This window comes from Sapajus apella, unplaced genomic scaffold (assembly GCF_009761245.1).
Source record: "Sapajus apella isolate SASKATOON/1434 unplaced genomic scaffold, GSC_monkey_1.0 scaffold114, whole genome shotgun sequence".
NCBI lineage: Eukaryota > Metazoa > Chordata > Mammalia > Primates > Cebidae > Sapajus > Sapajus apella.
The window spans coordinates 5193916-5219537 of NW_022437054.1; the positions used below are offsets into that span (position 1 = coordinate 5193916).

Consider the following 25622-nt stretch of genomic DNA (forward strand, 5'->3'; position numbering starts at 1 on the left):
TAAATTGGTACTACCTTCGAGAGAATAATTTGGCAATTAGTAATTGAAAAATAAACCATTGATTTCTATGCTCTAGTAATCTGTGCTTCAAAAAATGCTGCCTCTCTCTATACATGGAGGCAGCATGTACATATATATGTGTGTGTGTGTGTGTCATATGGTGCAAGGATTCAATCACAGCACTGTTGGTCATCACAAGAAATAGGAAACAATCTAAATGTCTGCAGATAAAGAAATGGTTAAGTGTGGGCACACCCATCCATGGGGGTGCATGCAGCTGCGAAAGGTGTTTTTGAGATATTAAGGGTGAGGGACAAATTGCTGAACAAAATATAAAATGGAAGCCATTTTCGTTTAAAGAAAAAAATTCTAAATCATTTATATATGTGTTTGTATAAACTAGAAAAAAAGATCTAAATGTTTAACAGTGAAGGTTGAATTGGCATGAGGAAAGTAGACAGACCCTCACTTTCTATTTCAGATAATTTTCCTGGGTCTGATTTTGTTACAGTGTCTGTATTTTCTTTTCTTCTCTTTTTGAGACAGACTCTTGCTCTGCCACCCAGGCTGGAATGCAGTGGTGCGATCTCAGCTCACTGCAACCTCCACCTCCCAGGTTCAAGCAGTTCTCCTGCCTCTGACTCCGGAGTAGCTGGGATCACAGGCCTGTGACACCATGCTGGCTAATTTTTTGTACTTTTAGTAGAGATAGGGTTTTCCCATGTTGGCCAGGCTTGTCTTGAACTCCTAACCTCATGATGCAACAGCCTTGTTCTCCCAAAGTGCTGGGATTTATAGGGGTGAGCCACAGCGCCAGGCTCAGTGTCTGTATTTTTATTCTTTCTTTTTCAACTTTTATTTTAGGTACATATGCAGGTTTGTTGCGTTGGTAAATTGCATGTCATGGGGGTTTGGTGTACAGATCATTTTGTCACCCAGGTAATCAGCATAATACCTGATAGATTTTCAGTCCTCACCCTCCTCCCACCCTCCACCCTAAATAGGCCCCAATGTCTGTTCTTCCCTTCTTTGTGTCTATGTGTACTCAGTGTTTAGATTCCACTTATAAGTGAGAACATCCAGTATTTGGTTTTCTGTTCCTGTGTTGATTCACTTAGGATTATAGCCTCCAGCTCCATCCATATTGCTTTAAAGGCTATAATCTCATTCTTTTTTATGGCTGCATAGCATTCCATGGTGTATATGTACCACATTTTCTCTATCCAGTCTACCATGGATGGGCATCTAGGTTGGTTCCATGTGTTTGCTACTGTGAATAATGCTGTGGTAAATATAACTGTGCATGTGTCTTTATAGTAGAATGATTTATATTCCTTTCAGGATATACCCAGTAGTGGGATTGCTGGGTCTAATGGTAGTGTTCTCTTTTAAGTGCTTCAAGAAATCTCCAGACTGCTTTCCATAGTGGCTGAATTCATTTACATTACCACCAGTAGTGTATAAGTATTCCCAATGTCTGTATTTTGAAATATATTTTAAAAGGGCACAATTGAATGAAATTTTTAATATGTGGCTTTTGAGAGATTCTACTCTGCTTGGTGTAACTGCTGGTCAGATGGATGTAGCTGCATATGGCCCGTCAGCTATTCCAGCACCATTTATTGAATAAGGAGTCCTTTCTTCATTGCTTATTTTTGTTGACTTTGCTGGTTATCTGCTAGTTGTAGGGATTAAGCTTTATTTCTGGGTTCTTTATTATGTTCTGTTGGTCTATGTGTCTGTTTTTGTACAAATATGATGCTGTTTGGTTCCTATACCCTGATAGCTTTGTTCTTTTCGCTTAGGATTTCTTTGGTTATTCAGGCTCGTTTGTGGTTCCATATGAATTTTAGAATTTTTTTTTTAGTTCTATAAAAAATGATGTTGATAGTTTGCGAGGAATAGCATTGAATCTGAGATTGTTTTGGGCAGTACGGCCATTTCAACAATATTCATTCTTCCAAACCATGAGCATGGAATAGTTTTTCATTTTTTTGTGTTATCTGTGATTTCTTGTTGCAGTGTTTTTTAGTTTTCCTTATAGAGATCTTTCATTTCCTTGGTATAGAAGTAATCCTAGATATTTTAGATTTTTGGTGGCTATTGTAAATGGGATTGTGTCCCTGATTCAGCTCTCAGCTTGAACATTATTGGTGTATGAAGATGCTGCTGATTTTTTTACATTGATTTTGTATCTTGAAACTTTATTGAAATTATTTATCAGTTTCAGGAGCCTTTTGATGGAGTCTTTCTTCTTATTGCTTTCAATATTTCTCTTTGTCTTCTGTTTTTAGCAATTTGAATATAGTATATGTGGGAAGTTTTTGGAAGGGAGGGTGTATATTCTGCTTTGTGTTCTCTGACCTTCTTGTACATGGAATTTGGTTATTCTCATTAGTTTTGGAATATTCTTAGTTATCATTTCTTTTATTTTTCTTCTGCCCCATTCCTTGTTTCTTTGACAGAGTCTCACTCTGTTGCCTAGGCTGAAGTGCAGTGGCTTCATCTTAGCTCACTGCAACATCTGCCTCCTGGGTTCAAGTGATTCTCCTGCCTCAGCCTCCCCAGTAGCTGGGATTAATTACATGCATGTGCTACCATGCCTGCCTAATTTTTGTATTTTTAGTAGAGACGGGCTTTCGCCATGTTGGCCAGGCTGGTCTCGAACCCCTGACCTCAGGTGATCTGCCTGCCTTGGCTTCCCAAAGTGGTAGGATTACAGGCATGAGCTACCATACCCAGCATATTCTTTATTTCTTTGTGTGGATCCAATTTTTTGTCTGATATCATTTTTTCTTCTACCTGAAGACTTTTCTTTAAAAATTGTTATAGATTGATTAGGTCTGCTGAAAATGAATTTCCTAAATTGTTTCTCTCAGAGTAAGTTAATTTCTTCTCCAATTTTGAAAGACATTTTTATTGGGCATAGAATTCTAGGTTGATAGGTTGTTTTTCTTTCAGCACTTAAAAAATATCGTGCATTGTCTTCTGTCTTGCATTATGTCTAACAAAAAGTCTGTATTAAACCTTACCTTTGTTTTTATGTATATAAATGTGACTTTTTCTTCTTATTGCTTTCAATATTTCTCTTTGTCTTCTGTTTTTAGCAATTTGAATATAGTATAAGTGGGAAGTTTTTGGAAGGGAGAGGAGTATATTCTGCTTTGTGTTCTCTGACCTTCTTGCACATGGAATTTGGTTATTCTCATTAGTTTTGGAATATTCTTAGTTATCATTTCTTTTATTTTTCTTCTGCCCCATTCCTTGTTTCTTTTACTTCTGAGGTCCCAATAACACATATATTAGATTATTTGATACATTCACTGGAAGTCTTGGACGCTGTGTTTGTTATTCTCAGTCTTCTTGCTCTTTGTTTTTCATTTTCTCTGATTTCCATTGACTAACCTTCAAGTTCAAAGATTCTTTCCTCAGCCGTGTTGAGTCTACTGATGAGCCAGTCAAAGACATTCTTCATCTCTGTTACTTTGTTTTTCAGTTTTAGCATCGTCTTTGATTTTTTGCTCAAATTACCCGTATGATTTTGCATGTTGTCCAAAGTTTTCATTAGAGTCTTTAATGTATTAATCATAGCTATTTTAAATTTACTGTCAGATTTTTCCAATATCGAAGTCATATCTAAAGATCACTCTGTCTCTCAGGTGTATGTTGTTCTTCTGCTTTTTGGTATGCCTCATGATTTTTTGTTTTTAAAAGTCAGATACCTGAAGAGGAGAGTAGACACTAAGGCAAACAGTTTTTATGTCTGTGAATTGGCAAGCATTTTCTTTTACTCTGCTTTCATTGTGGGCATTTGAGTTAATCTAGTTGGGAGTTGAGCAAGGTTAGAGGTTTGCAGTTGTTGTGGTTATCCTTAGTGCATTAAAGCTTTCAAGTTCCTCTAGTAATGCCTTGTGTTTAAGATGAGGACTCGTTGGCCAGAGGGTTTTGTGTGTTTTTTTCCTCCTTAATATCTGCTCCACCTTTTGCTTTCAGTTTTCCCTTTGCACTTCCCTCATAGAGGACCTCTTCCCATGTTCTTGTTCTGTCCCTCTCCCAGAAGTATTATTCTGTTACTTTTCACTTAATGCTTGTCAGCCTGGGGACGGAGAGTGGTAGAAGGGCTCTGATTTAGTAGTAGGAGACACTGTGTCCCTGGCACTTGGGAGTTGGACCTATTCAGTGCTCCTGGCTCTCCCTGGTGCAGGGGTGAGGGTGAGCAGCATCTTTTCCTGCCTCTCCCCCAGGGATAAAGGTTTTTATTTCTGTTCTCTTTCCCCAAATACTATGAGTTTCCAATAATGGGAGTTTGTTTGCTATTGTATCCAGTCACTTCAGTGAATTAAACTGTATTTGTATCATATATTGAATGAATCAGATGTTGAGTTGCTCTTAATATCACAAAGAAACTCTGTTGGTCCTGATTATTTCCCTTAGATTTTTCCTGTGTACGTTTGAAGTTTAAGAAATTATGATAGTAGTCCTAAGTGGATTGGGAAATCAGTGAGCCTCATCATGTGCTGGTAGGATTGCCTGTCAGCTGCCCTGTGCCAGGAGTAATTCTGTTAATCAGTTTGCAGCACCAAAAGCTGTTATAGTATGGACCAGATCATGTCAGCTGCTGATTAAATCTTTCTGGCATACGTATAAATGATTGCTAAAAAAAATATTCCAGCTAGATTATAAAATGGTTTCACCACAAATGAAGGGCTCTTTTCTTTTTTAGTACTTAGTAGCCACAATGAAGATTTTGAAGTGTCTCTGAAGCACTATCCCAGAATTAAAGGCTCTAGTCAATGCAAAAATCATCTTGGTAAGTCGTTAATGAGAACACACACACTACCAACAGGCATAATTAGAGCCCAGACATTAACAAAATTGTAGTTCTTCTTGTTTAAAAAAATTAAAAAAAAACTTTTAAAGGCGAGTCACAGGTCTTAAATTAAGAGGGAGATAAGTCCTGTTTTCAGAACGGAGAACCTAGCTGTGAGGATGAGCTGACAGCAGCTTTTGTCACCGTATTGGTCTCAGCTGATTCTCTGGTCTGGCTAGTTCTCCCGTTCTGCTCAATGAGGAAGGCTCAATCCCTCAACAAAGAATAATCCCTTTTCATTCAAAAGCATGCAACGACAGTCAGAGTACAAATCAGTGGGGGCCTTTTCCTTATTTTGCCCAGCTATGTATGTCATTCAAACCAGTCCACTGAATAATTTTTAGCCGAGTGGGGTGGCTCACGCCTATAATCCCAGCACTTTGGAAGGCCAAGGCAGGTGGATCAACAGAGGTCAGGAGTTTGAGACCAGCCTGGCCAACATGGCAGAAACTCATTTCTACTAAAAATACAAAAATTAGCCAGGCATGGTGGTGCAAGCCTATAATCCCCGCTGCTTGAGAGGCTGAGGCAGGAGAATCACTTGAACCTGGAACATAGAGGTTGTTATGAGCCAAGATTGTACCACTGCACTCCAGCCTGGGGAACAGGGCAGGACTCTGTCTCAAAATAAATAAATAAATAAGATAATTTTAAAAAATCTACTGAAAACTATTTTGGGTTTTAAAATAAGTGAAGTAACGGCCATTCGAATCATGTATACTGTGCTTAGCTTTAAAGTAGCTTAGTGTATAGTTACATGTGTCTCACCATTCATTAACTTAAGCAGCATTCTTGGCTAGGTAAAGATCTGTAGGAAGCCAGCTCGAAGACAGAACCAAGTGGGCTGATTAATAACATCAACATATCCGTCCATTGTTAAGTCCAAAAACCATGCCAGAAAATTCCTTGATTCTCTCATGATAAACCAGCTAATTTTTATTATTTAGTTGTTGAATTTCCATTTGATTTTTATCGTTTTATTTTATGCTGAAATTGTTCAATATCATTTTAGTTTCTTAAATATCTTAATTATAGTTTATGTCTGATACCACCGTTATCTGAATGCCCTATAGGTCTGTTTCTAAAGTCTGTTTTCTCTCTTAGTTTTCATTCAGGTCTTCCCTAACATTGTTGATTTGTTTGAGTATGAGACATTGCTTATGAAAAACTAGGGCTCTGGTTGGTGTTATCATTCTCCAGAGAAGCATTAGGAGAAGGCAGGTAGGCTAGGAGCATATCTCCCTAACTTAATTGTGGATTGAGATAAACTGAGACCAAGTTTCAGCCCTTGTGAAGACTGGGCTGTTTCTTGTTACTATTATTCCTAGTATAAGGGATGTTTAAGGGATATAGCCCTTGAAGGTTCCAACTGGAAGCCTGGAGCAGTTACCAGCCCTTCAATGTCAACATTTCCCCCAGCACTCTGCTTGTCATTTTAGCCATTTTGTCTGTGCTTTTGAAATAAACAGTTGCCTCATAGGTGAAAGTGGTCCCAAATGTAAGCCTTATATCTCTGAGTTCCCCACGACCTGGATCTTGGCTCTGCAATTCTTTGCTGCTTTGAGTGCTTTCTAGTATCTTCAAACATATTCTTCTTAACATTTTTTTCAACTTTTAAAATTTGTTCTCAGCAAGAGGATATCTCCAGAACAACCAAGCCCACCAGTACCAAAGGTAGAACTTTGTCTGCCAATAGTTTGTTGTATATTTGTTGCTATGCACAGTGCTAGGCCCTGGGGTATGGTGGTAAATGAAACCATTTAGAGACATTTTTATGTTCCTTCTGCTATTATCAATATGTCTTCTCTTTTCTCCAAATAATTCTACATAAGTGTAATTTGTGCTGCTATGTTAGTCATCTAGCTATGACCAGACCACACTGTAAGTGTCTGTTTGTAGTCATCAAGTCAGACAGGCATGTAAGTGTGGCAGTCTGGCCTGGCTCTGTATTATCATTCTGCTTTCTTTTGTTACAGCACATGTTGCCTGCCCTGTGATAGTTTCTTGCATCTGTGTCTGTCTTCCCCACCAGAACATGCGTTTCTTGAAAAGCAGACAGTTTCATATTGTTCTGTTCATCTGGCCAAGATAAACAGACTTGTTCTCTAACAGAGGTGTATTTGAATTCACATAATGCTGACATTGGTGTCCTGTCAGTCTATCTCAGACCTCTGTCTTCTTCAGGTCCCCTTGATAGATGTACTTGATGTGCTGGCCTTCAAGATTCCTAAAATACTCTCCATGAGGGGAGAGGGACAAATGCTCACACTCCCAACAGAAAGTCAACTTTAGTCAGAAGAAATGCAGCATGAAAGAGCAGACTTTTAGACTCACAAAGAAGAGTCTGTTTCAAACATGTGGATCCGGGACTGGCTGGGGCTGCTTCAAGTGCTGTTTGAAGGCAGGATATGTCTGTGTTTCTTCCTCAAGCCCTCTTTAGGCACTTCGTCTAAAATAACGTAATGATGGAAGAGCGTAAATGAGTAGTAAATTCATTGAGCCTGAGGGTGTTGTATGAAATCAGCTACTATAATCACAGAATTAATTAATTCATTCATTAATTGATTCAACAAATGTTTATTGAATACCTTCTTTGTGTCAGGCACTATTCTTGAAATTGGAAATAGAGCAATAAACAAATAAATTTCTGCCCTCATGGAGCTTACATCTTTGAATTCTCTATTATAGTACAAATGTTTGTTCAGATATAACAATTTTCTTTTTCTTTCCTTTTTTTTTTTGAGACGGAGTCTCGCTCTGTTGCCAGGCTGGAGTTCAGTGATGTGATCTTGGCTCACTGCAACCTCCGCTTCCTGGGTTCAAGTGATTCTTCTGCCTCAGCTTCCAGAGTAGCTGGGGCTACAGATGCACGCCACCATGCCCAGCTAATTTTTGTATTTTTAGTAGAGATGGGGTTTCACCCTGTTGGCCAGGATGGTCTCGATCTCTAAACGTCGTCATCTGGCCACCTCGGCATCCCAAAGTGCTGGCATTACAGGCGTGAGCCATCTCATCTGGCTTCAGATATAACCATTTTTTGTATGTCAGTTCAAAAGATGGGGAATATTCCGATAATATTTTTATTTTCTCCTGCATGTGAGATGTAATATTTTAAAATATAGAAATTTAAAACTTCTCCGCTTTCAGTCTTAGAGTTTACAGCATGTTTATTTCACTCCAGTACACCCTAGATGTGATTGTACTCATTTGGAAGGAAGAATTAATTGCCTTATGACATCTTTAAGTACATGATCAGCAAAAATTTGTTGCTTAGCCTTAGAATACTAAAAACTAACATTGCAGATTATAAATTTTTAATCAACTAAGTTTATATGGAAACATTTTGCAAAATAATGAAACTTACTAGACTAGGCACAATAATTTTGTAGGAAGGAGATTGGAATTATGGTATTACTTTCCTATAAATCATAAATTAATAGGCTAGTCAAAGTTCTCTTTTCTGTGTTGGCAAATCTGTATACCAGCTGGCTTTAGAATCGGGGACCAGATTAGGTAAATTTGAGGGGCCACTGAAGCATTCATGTAAAGAAGCTCTGAGGAGGAGAAATAAATGTGATCATGAGTATATAGGTAGTTTAGTGACTTAAGCTGTGGGCTTGGTTGAGATTTCCTAGGGAGAGAGTACAGGGCGAGAAGTGAAGACGACTTGGGGCTGAGCTCTGAGGAGCTGCAGCTCTTAGTGGCTGGCTGGAAGCCACTTTCTAGAGGTTTGCCAAACTCGTTAGTCTTCTAAAAGAACTAATTTGGGTATTGATTCCCTGTATTTGACCTATATTTTATCTTATTGATTTCTGTTCTTATCTTTATTATTGTCTTTTTATTTTCTTTGCATGTGATCTTTTATTGTATTTCTGACTTTTTAAATTGGATACTTAGCTTATTAATATTTTAGGCTTTCTGGCCAGGTGCAGTGGCTCATGCCTGTAATCTCAACACTCTGGGGAGGCTGAGATGGGCAGATCACATGAGGCCAGGAGTTTGAGAACAGAATGACCGATGTGGTGAAACCTCGTCTCTACTGAAAATACAAAAATTAGCAGGCGTGGTGGTGGGCACCTGTAATCCCAGTTACTGGGAAGGCTGAGGTATGAGAATCGCTTGAACCTGGGAGGCAGAGGTTGCAGTGAGCCGAGATCATGCCACTGCACTCCAGCCTGGGCAGCAGAGCATGTATTAGTCCATTTTCACACTGCTGATAAAGACATACTCCATGTTGAGAAATTTACAAATGAAAGAGGTTTAATGGAGAACTCAGTTCCACATGGCTGGGAAGCCTCACAATTGTGGGGGATGGCAAGGAGGAGCAAGTCACATCTTACATGCATGGCAACAGGCAAAGAGAGAGCTTGTGCAAGAAGACTCCTGTTTTTAAAACCATCAGATTTTACGAGACCCATTCACTATCACAAGAACAGCACAGGAAATACTCACCCTCATGATTCAGTTATCTCCCACTGGGTCCCTCCCATAACATGTGGGAATTATGGGAGACGAGATTTGGATGGGGACACAGAGCCAAACCATATCGAGTGAGATCCTGTCTCAAAAAAAAAATAAAAGGCTTTCTTTTCTTAAAACATTCAAAATATAAACTTTAAGAAATATTTTACTTGAACACCACAAACTTTGATATGCAATATTTCCATTATTGTCCAGTTATATTTTAATTTTCAATAGGGTTTCATTTGATCCATGAGCTTTTTGAAGTTTAAAGTTTTTGAACCTATGGCATAATTTTCCATTTTTTTCTGTGTTAATTGCATTGTAAATAGAGCACATGGTTTTATGATAAGAATCCCTTGAAATTATTGCAGCCTGCATTCTGATTGAGTACAGGCACTTTTAATAAACATTGCATGTGTGCTGGAAAAGAATGTGCATTTTTTCAGTAGACGGATGCAAGGTTCTTAATATATTTGGTAGATCAGAGTTGTTAATTGTGTTTTTCATATCTTCCATATATTTACTGAATTTCTGTATGCTTGCATTACCAATTGAGAGAAGTGTTAAAATGTTAAACTATAATGATGGGCTTGTCTGTATCTTCTTTTTGATGCTAATTTTTGCTTTATGGATTTGGCCTTTCTGTGTGGCATTCTGGGTAATTTCCTTAACTCCATCTTCTAATATACGAATTAGCTTTTCAACTGCATGTCTTCTATTGCTTAATTTATTGTTTTAATTTCAATGACTTTAATTTCTAGATATTCTAATTAGTACTTTTTCAAATGCGCCTAGTCTTTCTGGGTTGAGTCCTTTCTTACACTTTTTTTTTTTTTTGAAACAACTGTGTTGGAGTCTGATTGACTTATGTCAAGTTCTTTGTTATCTGATCCTGATCTTTGTTCTGTCCAGATGGTTTCATGTGTGTTATAATTTTGGGTTGTGAGCTTTCCTCAGTGGGGCTCTTTTGTGAATCTGAAGAAAGATGTGGCCTCTTTTAGTAAGTTTATTTTTGTTGTTGTTGTTTTAGTTTGCTTCTACCAGGCTTTTCGATAGCCTGGAAGCAATTTTGATGTGACTTTGTCAGCTCCGGGAGTGTCTAGATCACAGGTTTAGTATAATTTTGAACCTCAAACCTGGGTAAAATTCAGGCTTATGAATATGAATTCACATGTTAATTTATTCCTCCCTTCACCCTGTGACCCTCCCAATTGGTGGCCAAATCTAGACACGCTTCCCTGTTTTTGCCCTCAGCAGGCGGGCTGTTTTCTGTTTTAACTAGTTGACCAGTTCACTGAAAATAGAGCCTTTTGAGGGTCTCAGTTTTAACCCGGAGGTCTTGATGCCAGCTCCCTGAATCATGTGGCTGCTGGTTTCAGCCCTCACTGAGGGCCTGTGATTCCTCACCCAGACCACTGACATCTACTCCCCACTCCAGAGGGCCTCAGGATCAGCTCTAACGCTGGCAGCCTTGGTTTTTTAGCTTCCTTGTTTATTCCACCTGGTGATTTTCCTTACTTTTTCAAGGACTCAGCTATTCTTTTTAAAGGGCAATTCATTTTGTATAGAATCATGTAGTACCTGCAGAGGGAGAACTTTTAGGTTTTCTAGTCTGTCGTATTGCCAGAACTATTACTCTTCATCAGTTTTAAGGAAGAAATTTTTATTAGCACACACACTTTCTCTCCTTTTTAAGTTTTTAACCAGCTTGACACGAAGCTGCCTATCCACCTTTGTTTTCAGGGTTGTATGCATTTTCTTGATTTACATAGCTGTTGTGGTACCTTGTATTAGTCCGTTCTCACATTGCTATAAAGATACTCCCTGAGACTCTGTAATTTATTTTAAAAAAAGGGGTTTAATTGACTCACAGTTTCACATGGCTGAGGAGACCTCAGGAAACTTACAATCGTGGCAAAAGGCCAAGGAGAAGCAAGCACCTTCTTCACAAGGCAGCAGGAGAGAGAGTGGGCTCAGGGCAAGCTGCCAATTCTGACACCATCAGACCTCATGAGAACTCACTATCACAAGAACAGCATGAGGGAAACCGCTCCTGTGGTCCAATCACCTTCCACCAGATCCCTCCCTCAACACCTGAGGATTACAGTTAGAGATGAGATTTGGGTGGAGACACGGAGTCAAACCATATCATGCCTGTTGGGAAAGTCTGGTGTGGGGATGCTTTTAGTTGAAGCCTATTGTAGGCCAAAGGTTGGTTTTCATAAACAAACATGCAGTCAAACCAATAAATGAGCAAATACATATATACACTTATAATGACTAGCACCTTATAAATTAGTCAGTTGTCTTTAGTGATAGGAGGTCAGCATCTCAGGACTGTGGTTAAACAGTGCCATGCCATGAGATCTGGAATGCCTCTGTTTTGTGTGAATGATGCAAACCTTTGAAGTGGTGATCCTACCATACCTTCCCTTGAGTCTGATTCTTTCCAGGAACCTTCATGGTTTTGGGGTGGGGAGGACTCATTTAAGAACAGAGGGGCAACAGTATGTTCTTCTTTATATAGTCTCTGGAGTAGAACACACTGCTTGTTGGCTTTCTGCATGTTTTGTAGAACTGGAAGGAACAATCATGGTAGCCCCATAATTTCTGTATGACCCCCAAGTGTCTACTCTTCCTATATTGCCACAGACCAGAATTATGTTAAAAATTGCAGGCTGGATTACTAAAATTGTATTAGCAACTCTTGACCCACAGAAAAGATTAAACAAAGTCTATTAAAGAAAAAGCAACTTGATTACATTTTTAAGAACAAAATTTAAAATAGATGCAGCGTGTGTGTTATTACAGATAGAATTATAAACCTCTTTTTTAAAAAGGGGAGAATAAGATTATGGTTCTCTTCAGTTACGTAGATAAGAGAGATTAAGTGGATAAGAAAGGAATCAAGAAAAGTGAGACAAACATAACATCTGATTGTCAAAGCTAAAGAATGTTAAAAAAAAGCTGTGTTCTAAAAGTAACAGCCAGAATTTGTTCCTCAAAAGCTCTAAAATTTCTGCTTAAAGTTTGTAAGCCCAGCTAATCTCAAAAACCTCTATTCCTAGCTAAAACATCTTTCTTTACAGTAAACTTCTTGTCTCAGCAATGAGAGTCACCCTGAGATGGGAAAAACTGCCTTTTAGAATACCTACCACAGATAACCAGTGCCGGACAGGGCGTGAAGAAAAGGGAACCCCTGTATATGGTTAATGGGAATGTAAGCTCGTACACCCATTATGAAGAACAGTATAGAAGTTTCTCAAAAAATTAAAGCTAGATCTATCATATGAGTCAGCAATTTGATTTCTGGGTATACATCCAAAGGAATCTAAATCAGCGTATGGAAGGATATCTGCGTTCCCGTGTTTATCACATCACTGTTCACAACAGCCAGGATATGGAATCAACCTAAGTGTCTACAGTGGATGAATAGTTAAAGAAAATGTGCTGTATATACACAATGAAATAGTATTCAGCCATAAAAAGAATGAATTCTTATCATCTGTAACAACACGGATGAATCTAGAGGACATGACGGTAAATGAAATAAACCAGGCACAGGGCCAGACACTGTGGCCCATGCCTGTAATTCCAGCACTTTTGGGAGGCTGAGGTGGGTGGATCACCTGGGGCCAGGAGTTCAAGACCAGCCTGGCCAACATGGTGAAAGCCCATCTTTATTTAAAAAATACAAAAAATAATTAGCCGGGTGTGGTGGCATGTGCCGGTAATTTCAGCTACTCAGGAGGCTGAGGCAGAAGAATTGCTTGAACATGGGATGCTGGGGTTGCAGTGGGCTGAGACTGCACCACTGCACTCCAGCCTGGGTGACAGAGTGAGACTCCATCTCTAAATAAATAAATAAATAAACCAGGTAGAGAAAGATAAATGTTGCATGGCCTCACTGATATGTGGAATCTGAAGAAGCTGAACTTATGGAAGTAGAGGAGAATGGTGATTGCTATGGGGTAGGGGTTGGGTGGGGTGGGGAAGAATCACAGAGGCTGTAATACAAAACTTCACTTACGAGGATTAAGTTCAGGAGATCTATTCTACAACATGGTCATGAGTTAATAACACCGTATTGTGTACTTGAAAATTGCTAAGAGAGATTTTAAATGTTCTTAGCACAAACATGATTAGTATGTGAAGTAATGGATGCGACAGTTAGCTTGATTTAGCCATTCCACAATGTATATATATATCACATCATGTTACATACCATAAATAGGTGCATTCTTGTTGATTAAAAAAATTAATTAGAAAAAAGAATACCTAACATAGACTTTAAAGCACTTTTCCTTTAAATGCACTTTTCCTTTAGTTTTTTTTTTTTTTTTTTTTTTTTTTAGATACAGAGTCTCACTCTGTCACTCAGGCTGGAGCGCAGTGGCGCAATCTTGACTCACTGCAACTTTGGCCTCCCAGGTTCTAGTGATTCTCCTGCCTCAGCCTCCTGAGTAGCTAAGATTACAGGCACCCACCACCATGCCTGGCTAATTTTTGTGTTTTTTAAATTAGTGGTGGGTTTCACCATGTTGGCTAGGCTGGTCTCAAACTACTGACCTCAAGTGATTCACCTACCTTGACCTCCCGAAGTGCTGGGGTTACAGGTGTGAGCCACTGCACTTTTTCAACTGTAGGCAAAAATGGCTTCACTCCCTGGTTTCTCCTGTGGGCGGATGTATTCAAGGTACAGATCGCTATTGACTTGAAGATGGCATTCCTGTTGAAAACATTATAACATTATGCAATTATTTTATAGTCAGGTGGCAAGTGAAACTAGTTTCATGGTACTGTGAAACAAACCTGAATTTTCAAAAATGAGAATGTTCTCAGAAAACAGTGGTTATTATCCTAACAAACTAAATCAAGTGCAAATTCTTGCTTTACTCAAAGCAGTAACAAGGTGTTGTGGCTATAAACATCTATTTAATTTATTCTCAACAAGAAGAGTAGTTTTTTGTTTTTGTTTTTGTTTTTCTTCTTGGAGACGGAGCCTTGCTCTGCCGCTCAGGCTGGAGTGCAGTGATGCGGTCACAGCTCACTGCAGCCTTGACCTCCAGGTCCAGGCAGTCCTCCCAGCTCAGCCTCCTGAGTAGTAAGGAGTACTGGAGCACGCCTCCATGCCTGGACAATGTTTCGTGGAGATGAAGTCTCCCTATGTTGCCAAGGCTGGTCTGTAACTCCTGTGCTCAAATGATCCTCCTGCCTCGGCCTCCCAAAGTGCTGAGATTAGAGGCGTGAGCCACTGCACCTGGCCAAGAAGAGTATTTCAATTTCTGCTTTCCCTCCACAAACCTCACAAGCAGACTTTTCTCTTCCTGCTGTAGCTTTGAGAATTGCCACATTACAAACAGAGACATCAATAAAAATGCATACATATGCGTCTAACCTAGAGACAGAAAAAAACATTATGTAGAAAGTAACTTGTGTAGTTCTCTCAAAGTTTCAGGTGTCACCTGGAATTCAGAGAGATTCCTCACTGGTAATAAATGGTCTCAGTGATTGCTGGCTACTGTGAGTTACTAATATCCTTCACACAAACTTTTTTATTTTCCATTTTTCTGTTTTAAAACTCACTCTGTACTTAAAGATTCTCCAATTTTATGTTTTGTGCTATTCCCAGCACTTTGTTAAAAACAAGAAAGGGATTTGTTACAGGCTCATGCCTGTAATCCCAGCACTTTGGGAGGCCAAAGTGGGCGGATCACAAGGTCAGGAGTTTGAGACCATCCTGGCCAACATGCTAAAACCTCGTCTGTATTAAAAATACAAAAAATTAGCTGGGCATGGAGGTGCACGCCTGTAATCCCAGCTACTCCTCTGGCTGAGGCAGAAGAATCGCTTGAACCCGGGAGGTGGAGGTTGCAGTGAGCTGAGATCGCACCGCTGCACTCCAGCCTGGACTCCTCCAGCAAGACTCTGTCCCCCAAAAAATTTGTATTCAAAACTCTCACTTCTTCCCCGTGAGAAATAGAAATGCAGCAAATCTATATCATTGCAGGACTAAATGGAATATTTTCAGTTGTATTATTTTTTCATGTCAAGCATTTTAACACAATTCTAAATAAATGATTTCATAAAAGGTACAAAAACTATTGGAATGAGGATGGGACAGATACATCATCAGGATAGCAACTGATGCATGTGCCACGGGGGCCGCCTCTGGGTTCTCTGTGGTCACCTGGAGAAAGGACTGCTCTTTAAAGTAAACAACAATAATCCTTGTAACTGGAACACCTAAGCCCCAGGAAGTCACATTCTTAAATGCAGTCTACACTGATTTTTACTTTGGAAAGGTCTCTTTTGAGTGAGTATAATTTGTTCTCGATTATGGTAGAACTGTTTAGGATTTGTAATATGCTTTTTAAAAAAAATTAAAAAAGAAATCCTTTATTTTGATTTTTATGGAAAAAAAGAGACCCCGGTTAGAGCATAGTGCAGTTGGTTGCCTGTGATGTTGAAAATAGATGTGCTCTTTTCCCTTTTACTTAACACATTGTTTATTCTAGAGCAAAAAGATTCTTATTTTTTAAAATAGTAATTATGGTGTCCACCTCTTAAAAAGTGTTGCCATAGCAGTCTTTCATCTGACAGATTTTCAAGATTGTGCTCCTGGGAGAAATGGTGAAGAGAAACTGGGGTGTTAATTAGGCAGATTGAAGTTGGAGATGTAACTAGTGCTAACAGAATTTACAATGCAGAACACCTCCGTCTCCAACCTGAGAGTGGATTTCCTTCTGCCATGGTTGCAGTAGGATTCAAACTCATCTTTCCTTTCTTACCACGTCTTTCCCTCTTAAAATTACCTTATAGATCCTTGCATGTAAAGTACCCTAAATATTGAAGTCTGCTAATTTGTTTTTTTCTTTCTGGAAAGCACGTTGAAGGCTGCGTCCAGATATTCTGCACTAGCAAATACAGATTTTCTAGCAACAGGATGCCTATTTTAAATGCCTGGATTGGCCAGGTGCGGTGGCTCATGCTGTAATTCCAGTGCTTTGGGAGGCTGAGGCAGGCAGATCACCTGAGGTCAGGAGTTCGAGAACAGCCTGGCCAACGTGGTGAAACCCCATGTCTACTAAAAATATAGCCGGTGTGGTGGCGTGCACCTGTAGTCCCAGCTACTTGGGAGGCTGAGGCAGGAGACTCACTTGACCTGGGAGGTGGAGGTTGCAGTGAGCAAAGATCACACCACTGCACTCCAGCCTGGGCAACAAAGCGAGACTCCATCTCAAAAAAAAAAAAAAAAAAATGCCTGGATTGATTTAGCAACAACAACAACAAACTTAACAAAATTTTATTTTCACCATGAAAATATATGTTTTGGAAAATGTATGTTGCATAAGTAAGTGGGTAAACTTCAGAAGTGAATACTTAGCCAGCACGCCCTTGCCCTGGGAATGGTCCAGTTAGCAGACTTGCTGCGGCTCCGCCAGTTTTCCACATCAGGGTCCTAATGAGTTGAATGAACCACACGGGTAACTTTTACTAACCGTCAAAAACTGAAGTTTATAAGTGATTGACTTTAAAAATACAAGTTAGAGAGCATTAGAAGTCGTGCCTGGAATTGCATCACGTTGTTTCCTCCCTTCAAGAAAGGCAGGGGAAAACCACGGTGTCTAAACTCTGCCTCACCTGTCAGCTGGGGATACCTGCTGAGCCAGTGATCAGTCTAAGGAAGAGGGTGATCCTTTTGACAGATGGTTGTGAGAACTGGGAAGTCACATTGTGCTTTACCTCTCCCCAGAGTTTTGTTTTATTTGTCAAAATCTGGGCCTGCCAATGGTGGTTGTGCGTGAGAATATTATTTGTCATGCGCTGTGTCTCCCTCCCCTGCCTCAAAACAAAGCCCAAACAAACAAGTCCGTGCTTTGAAAGATGCTGCCAGCCTTTCATTAAGCAAAGTCAAGCTGATTCCCTTTAGTAGTGGTAGAATTTTTGCTAGTGCTTCACATTTGGTGCCTGTCTCTACAAAGCGCCCCTGAAAGACAGAGTTGACAGTGCACAGGTTGCGTCTCTCTGGTGTGGACAGGGAGGGCAGGTACCTTCTCAGCTGTCTCACTGGCATTCTTCCCTGCCTGCCCCCAGTCCCTTAGGGCAAAGAGAATGACTGCAGCTTCTCTGAGCTTTGTAACCAACTGCAAGTGAGGAAGGTCCTGATAAATGTGTCAGACTCCCTTTCTCAGACCGAGAGTATCTGAATAAATAATAGCAAGGAAATAAATTCAGCTGTGACATGGACAGCATCCTCATAATCCCAGCCCAGCACATCCAGCACAATTGGGTCACTCTTAAAAACAGCAACAACTACCGCAACAAAACTTCCAGCAAATGTGCTGTTAAAAACTCTTACATAATTGTAACAGATTTGGGTTTCCTCTGGTTCAGGTTTTCTTCCCTCTTTGATAATCAAATGATCTGAAGAAAGGCATAGAATTTCAGGGGAGAATCTGCACGACAGGCTTACAATAAGGCTATTCACAGAGACTCTTTTATGAGCTTACACAGGATCTGCATCATTCTTCGTCTCTGGCTTTGCTACAAGGCTCCATTTAAACTTAACCCAACTTGCAGACTTAACTGATCCAGGAATGACTCACTACAATGAGCCAGCTACTGTAGCTCTTTTCCTCCTGTGGATAAGGGGACTTGACACAATGGGCTTTACAGTTCTTAAATGACGGATTTTTTTTTTCTGTCTTTGAGATGTGGTGCTTATGAGACCTTTTGTTTCTTTAAAAAGATTCACATGGTTTGATTATATTTTTGAGAGGTGTAAACAAATCCAATATGCACTCCCTACACGTAGAATAAAACGTTAAAAATCTTGTAAAGGACATAGAAGCAAAACTCATGTCACACTATTTACACAACTGATTTCAACGTATTAGAAGATATTAACCCTTAGGTATTATTCAATTAAACTTGAAAACATTTATTTTTGAGGGGTGATTCTGATGTAATTTCTAGTAGTTCTTCAGCACTGAATTTCGTGTTTACACATTTTTTGTTATCTGCTGGTGTTTATACTGTGTTCGCGACCTAATACGATACGCAAATTTAATATTTTAGTAAAATTGGTCAGATGGTTAGAGACCATGAGATGGGTGCAGTGCTAATACAGTTCCCAGTTCCTGCCAGGGCACCTCGTTTGTCCCTGAGTAGTTGGGACGGAGGGGAGACCCTGGAGGATGCATCTGGTGGCACACTGCAGCGAGAGCATTGGGGACCCACGCTTTGGATACACACCTCAGAATAGTGGTTCCCAAACTTTAGTGGAAATAGGAATCATCAGGGATGCTTGTTAGAACTGTAGATGCTTGGAGCCCACCCCCAGAGACTCTGATTCAGTAGGTTCAGGATGGGAGCCAGGTAATTTGCATTTTTAACAAGCCATGCAGTTGATTCTGATGGGGTGGCTATTGCACCACACTGAGAGTCATCCTCCTGAAGTCACCAGGGAATGCTGGGAGACCCTGCCTCCTCCCCTGCAGCACCCGGTGGGTGAGCGGGGACCTTGGTTAGGAGTGACCCCTGCTGTGATCCGAGGGCTGCAGATGCCAGGAGGGGAAGGACAGCTCTAGTATTTGCAGAGTGTCAGAGCAGCTCTTACATCTTCCACCTGGTCCGCCTCCATCCCTCTTCATCCTCATGTGGCAGGGAACACACCTCGCCTGTGGGTCAGCGCTGGGTGTTTCAACGTGCTTCTCACTGTCACTCTAGCTTTGTAATTAGAACTTCAGAGAGGTTGTTATCTCCAGTATTTAATCCAAATTTGCTTCTTTATCCCACTCCCTTACCCGGATTAATGTAGTTTTAGATTTTTGGAAATGAGGATCTTTTCCAATTAGAAATGGATTCACAAGAACCCTTTTTGGAATTATGGACGTAACATATTTATTCATTTTGTGAGGATGAGATTTTTCCTTGAAGATCTGTTGATCTGATGGTCAAAGCCGATAGGGAAAATAATTGTTGATGATAACTACTGATGTTTACAGCAGTTTACCTAGGGTGCTGTTGTGTGTTTTGTTTGTAGAATCCACCCCCATATGGTTGGCAGACTTTTCTATTATGAGAAATGTCAGGCTATTCACAATGAGGAAGTACAGAAAACTCCCATATATTCATCACCCACTTTCTAGAGTTATCAAGATTTATCATGTGTTTCAGCAGCCTTTTATTGTTTTTAAATCTTGCTGGTGGCTTTTGTAAGGGAGAACAAGTAATATCTTTTCTGCACCTATGGAAAGGTTCATGGCTAAGGCCCCTATAACAAACGATAGATGAACAAGAGAGAAACATACAGAGGTATTTATTGTAAGTTTTTGTGACACAGGAGCCTCAAAAGGAAGTATAGACCCCAAGACATAGGGGAACCTCTGTACGTTTCTGCTTAGGTTTGATCAAGAGTGGACAGAGGTATGATGGGACAAAAGGGTATGATTTAGCTGGCATGAAACTAGAGGGAAGTTGGCAAGGCCTGTTGGTCCAGATTCGTCCCTGTGTCTTCAGAGACAAGGAGATTTTTTTCTCTGGGTATGAGGGGCACCTCTGGAATGAGGAGCTTATGAGCTGCTTCAAGGGAAGGGCAGAGGATTCTTTCATGGCCTGCTTTAGGGGAGGAGGGAGGCGAAGGTTAAAGGGACCTTCCTGCTTCCGCTGCTCTCTCAAATGCCAAGTTGCCATATTTTGGGATACATGCTGAACCTCGTCATTTTCAAAGTGGTTTGTTTCAGGAATGAAACAAACATGAAACGCTTTGCTTGGGGCCTGAGTCGAGTGATCACAAAGAGTCAGTCATTTAAATGTGTCCTTTCCAGGAATGTGTTCCAGAAGACCTAGAACTGAAGAAGAAGATTTTTGCTCAGTTAGATTCCATCGTTGATGATCGAGTGATCTTAAGCAGTTCCACCTCTTGTCTCATGCCTTCCAAGTTGTTTGCTGGCTTGGTCCATGTGAAGCAGTGCATCGTGGCTCATCCTGTGAGTATTTTAAATCCAGAGGATTGATTGTATATCATTCTGTTTTTGTGGGGGGGTCAATAACTTGGACCCCCCCGAATCCATTAGTATTTTAAACTGCTTTATTGAGATATAATTCACTTACTCAATTCACCAATTCAAATTGTGTAGTTCAGTGGTTCTTATTGTATTTACAGAGTTGTGCAATACCAGTATTTTAAAAACGAATTTTATCCAAAAATCCCTTGGATTTTTATCTGTGTACCACGTGAGCAATGCTTTGAGGCTTTCACCTCAAGTAACTGTGTAGCTGAGAAGGCTGACTACTAAACACAAAATTCTACTATCAGTATAAATGTGCTACATCAAAAATGTATACATCAGGCAGGATTGTACAGATATGTCACTCGCACTGTGTAGTTTACTCAACGCAATTCAGAGTAGGATCTGTTTTGTTAAAATGCACATTCTGGGTCCCACTTCTGAGATTCTGACTGTAGGTCTGACGTTAAGTACTTTTTTTCCTTATGGTTCCCTTCCACCCCTCATTGTAATTAACTGTGCAAGCTTATTTGCCAGGAGTGCGTTATGAGGTGCCCTGGACAATGAGTTTCAAATTGGCATGCAAGCACTCAAGCAATCTTCTAGTGGTTAATGTATTGAGGTGAGGAATGGGGAATGAGAGAGGAGATTCAGTGAGCAACATTTGAGTTGAACTGTGAGTTCATTGTGACCTTGGAGAACCAGGACAGCCTGTTGGAATGGGAAGGGTGACTTAGCGCAAGCTATGATAAATATAATAGTATATAATAGTGACCACACCCTTGGCACCACCAGGTTGCCAGAGGATAAGATCAGGGAGAAGCAACACAGAGGCGCTGGGCCCAGCCTGGCTAGCAGCTGGTTGGGCTGATGAGGGGAAGAGAGGGTCTGAAGCTGGGGAAGAGCATAAACAAAGACCCTGGGCCAAGAGCAAGCTCGTTGTGCAGAACTGTGGGAGGCCAGCCTGGTGGGATGAGCACACATGCCCTGCAGCCATGGGAGCCCTCAGTAGTAGCTGGGTTTGGAGAGTCATGAGGGTTACTCTGCAGGCTGGGACAGGCAGCTTGGGTCCAGAGCAGCAGTGTGATGTGGTGAAGGCGCTGCTTGGGGAGAGCAACACGAACGTCCTTCCTGGGGTGAAGACGGGTCAGAGAGGGGAGCAGTGATGTCACAGGACTTGAGCAGTATTCCAAGCTTGAGTGACCAGGGCCTAGGATCAAGAGCTGGGCAATTCCTCTTTCTGGGCAAGAACCATTTAGAGTGTGGAGGTAACAGATGCCTACCAGATCTGCAGATGCCTGCCCGGTTTTACGTGCTGAGAAGAGCGGCAGCTTGGACCACCATTTGCATAGCTGCATGGTCCTGGGAGAGAGGACGGAAAGAATGAGGAACGATTATAAAATAAGGAGGCTGAGATGCATAGAAGTAGAAGAGAACCAGCCACATTTGGTTACCACTCAAATAGGAATGAGATTAGCATTCGAGGGACCCTGATGGAAACCAAGTCCTGAGAAGTCTGCCATGCCTTTGCTTTGGAGACATACATGTGTGCGTAAAAAGGGCTCCCGGAGACCTAGGCTGCTGCTTGATTGCTTCAGCGGAAGGTGTCAGCCTCCTCATTCCTAACCCATGTTTTTGCTTCTAAGTTAGTTTAAAACAAAACTAATCTAAATTAAATCGTTCAGAAAATACCTCCTGAATTCTTTGATAAGACCTTTACTGCGTCTCTTTAATTTTAAACTGCCAGATGGGTGAGAGGACACCTGAGTCACTTTCTTCTCCCTCACACCCAGCACAGTCCCCAGACCAGCAGAATTTGGTAACTGTAGATTAATGACACTTCTCTCCCTCCCTCCTACTCTTGTTCCATCACACTACTGCTTACTTATTTAATGAAACAGCATAAAGTCCAGGGCTTATTTTAAAAATTAATCTTCCTTATTGTTACAAATTATTTTTAAACAAAACTCATGTTAATTAAAGCAAAACCAGATAACCTGAGTTAGCGGTCTTTGGATCTTTCCCTTCCTTTCCTCTGTGTTCCAGCTGCCCCCCTCTTTTTTTTCTTTCTTTCTGTCTCTGCGGCTGTTGCCCAAGCTGGAGTGCAGTGGTGCCATCAAAGCTCACTGCAGCCTTGAACTCCTGGCCTCAAGCAAGCCTCCTGTCTCAGCCTCCCAAAGTGCTGGAATTGCAGGAGAAAGGCACGCCACCTGGCCCCACCTCTTGCTCACCCCACGGGGCCTCTAGGAGAGTGGACAGGCAGTTGCTACAGAATCAAGACCCAGTGATTATCTCTGAGGCACCACAGTTTCCGCGGAGACCCCAGGCCAGCTAGGAGCGGCTCAGCCTGCAGCCCCAGGCCCTGCTTGGGGGCCCTTTATTTCAATCACTGGTAATCTTTGCTTGGACCTAAAATAGGTTGAAGAAAAAAGGCCTGTTCATGCCGTGGCAAAAGTGGATATTCAGCAGATTGGAAAGGTTGCTTCTGTCCCCACCCACACAGAGAGGCCCGCAGCCAGCGTCCCACCGCCACGGGCCCCCTGGAGCGGGGCCACACTTCCGGTCGGGGGTCGCGAAAGGCACTGGCCAGATGAGCATGTGCGCCCAGCGCAGGAGCTCAGGCTGCGCTTTAGGGTGGGCTCCCGGGACTGGAGCCACTGGCGGCCACACTGAAGGCCCAGGAAGGGGGCTGTTCATGCAGCCCTGCTCTGTTCTGGACGTTTTTCTTCTCCAGTGACTTTGTGTTGTTTCCTGGACTCCTCGTGGCAGTGACTCCGGAATTCCCACGTGGGGGGCTGGGGGAGGAGCACGTGGCGCTGGGGCCTGTGGTGACAGTGGCGTGCACTGCGCATCGCAGTGTGTCCTTACTGGGCTCTGTGTTCGCGCTGATGGAGGGGCAGTTTTCTACTGATAGTTTAGCCGCACTTTACAAAGAGGCTCCTGCTTTTCTCTCTTCCTGAGTTCAGTCTGGGAAGGACGTGGTCCTATGGAGCTGGCGGGGTCTTGGGCGGCCTCTAAGCAAGGGGCCTGCTGTATGGCCCGCCTGCCTGGAAGGGGGGCCGCGCGGTGGGCGTGGGGGGAGGCCACCGGTCAGCCCCTCCCCGCCCCTTGCCTGTGCTCGGCCTTTTCGGACTTGCCTCCCGTCTGACGCTGAAGCCGTCAGCCCCGGGGGCGGTAAACGCCGGAGGCACGGGCTTGCTGTCTGCGGAGCGCGGGGCTCTGGGCGGCCTTTGGCACCTGCACCGCCCCGCGGCCGCTCGGACCTGCTCCGGGCCCCGCCTGCGAGCGCGCCGGGGAGGACGGGCCGCCGGGGAAGCCGCGGGCGCCGAGGGCACAAGAGGCTCCAGCCCGGCTGCCTCCCGCGAGGGCGCCGCCGGCCCCGTGGGCCTCGCCGCTTGGTCCCGGAGCGAGGGTGAAGGGAGCCTCTGTGGGCGGCCGCGCTGTCGGCGCGGTCACACGGGGCCCGGGCGGCGGGAAGAATGCGCCCCTTGTGCTCGGGCCGCCGGCGCGCAGCCTTCCCGCCCAGGCCCCGGCCCCGCGCAGCCACTGTGTCTGTCTAACCCTTTCGGGCCGTGTTTCTGAGTCCGCCCCGCGCACTGCCACCCTGAAGTCTTCTCTTGCTTCCTAAGAGGGCAGAGCAGGTGCCCACGACGCCCCTTATTGCTCCTTCCCTCTTCTGTGGGCGTCACCTTGAAATAGAAGCTTTTGCTCATGGACGCATCACTTAGGAAATGTGACATTCTACCTGTCACCCATATGGTGGAGGAAAACGCATTTAAAAGCATCATTTGGGGACCAGTTTGCTGCGATACACTTGGCTCAGTGCTCAGGCCAGTCAGGTTCTACCAAGCACTGTTTTCTCTGGACATTTGCTAGTTCTCTGTGAGGAATCTCTAAGAACAGTTTCTCAAAGTAAACCAAGGACACCACAGTCGAATAGTGAAGTCCAGGCCCCTGCCTCGGGCTCCCTCGCCGGGACAACGCCTTCCTGTCTTGGGGTTGTTGGCGTGCAGGGCCGGCTGAGGTGTGTGGATGACTGTTGATATCTAGAGCAGGAAGGTGACCTTCGATTGGAAGAGACAGACGCTTAAGGTGCAATGTGGAGGAACTGAGGAAATACCAGGTTTTGGGAAGACACTGCTAATCATTTATTTTTGAGACAGCGTCTGGCACTGTCACCTAGGTTGCAGTACAATGGCACGATCGTGGCTCACTGCAGCCTCCACTTCCTGGGCTCAAGTGATTCTCCTACTTCAGCCTTCCAAGTAGCTGAGACTACACGTACACACCACCACACCCAGCTAATGTTTTTGATTTTTTTGTAGAGACAGGGTCTCACTATATTGCCTAGGCTGATCTTGAATTCCTGGGCTCAAGTGGTCCTCCCGCCACAGCCTCCCAAAGTGCTGAGATTACAGGCGTGAGCCACCGCATCCAGCCTGCTAATAATTTTTAACACTGACACAGAAGAGTGTCAGAGTCTGTGGTGACTGTAGACGGGAAGGCATGCTTCCGGAGGGTGGTGGGGTGGGAGGAAGCTTTGAAGACAAGGCGGGTGGGAGCACAGAAATTCTGTCCTGGGGAGGCCAGGGATTTGAAGATCAGCCACAAACATACAGGATGGCTAGCTGTTCCTCCAAATTCCAACTTTGTATTTTGGGTAATTGTTTTAAAACAAAACCACAGAATTCTGTATCCAGGTTCCCTTTTCCTCTCACCTTTGTGAATACATTTCTTTCTCAAGTATCTTGTTGTTGGCCGCTGAATCTAAAGGCACCTTTCCAAAGATGCATTTGCGCCTCCTGACCATTCAGGGTGGGAGCAATGCCCCAAACCCAGGGTTGTCTCCCTGACTCCCCCACTTCTCTCTCTCTCCTAAGGTGAATCCACCATACTATGTCCCGCTGGTTGAGCTGGTTCCCCACCCGGAGACGGCCCCTACGACAGTGGACAGAACCCACGCCCTGATGAAGAAGATTGGACAGTGCCCTGTGCGAGTCCAGAAGGAGATGGACGGCTTTGTTCTGAACCGCCTGCAGTATGCGATCATCAGTGAGGCCTGGAGGATGGTGGAGGTGTGTGTGCCCTTCCCTCCTCCCCCTTCCCTTCCCTCCTCCCTCCTTCCCTTCCCTCCTCCCTCCTTCCCTTCCCTCCTCCCTCCTTCCCTTCCTTCCTCCCTCCTTCCCTTCCCTCCTCCCTCCTTCCCTTCCTTCCTCTCCCCTTCCCTTCCTCCCTCCCTCCTTCCCTTCCTTCCTCCTTCCCTTCCCTCCTCC

General features: G+C 42.9%; 1 protein-coding gene across 2 annotated transcripts in view; it reads left to right on the forward strand.

Annotated features, from left to right (window-relative positions):
* The window catches only part of CRYL1 (crystallin lambda 1), a 124232-nt gene that overhangs the window by 72726 nt on the left and 25884 nt on the right, over positions 1-25622 (forward strand). For both annotated transcript variants that reach the window (XM_032260134.1, XM_032260135.1), the window contains exons 4-5: positions 20167-20328; positions 25230-25424. In XM_032260134.1, coding sequence (XP_032116025.1) covers positions 20167-20328; positions 25230-25424 — 357 coding nt within the window. The remainder of the gene's footprint in view (positions 1-20166; positions 20329-25229; positions 25425-25622) is intronic.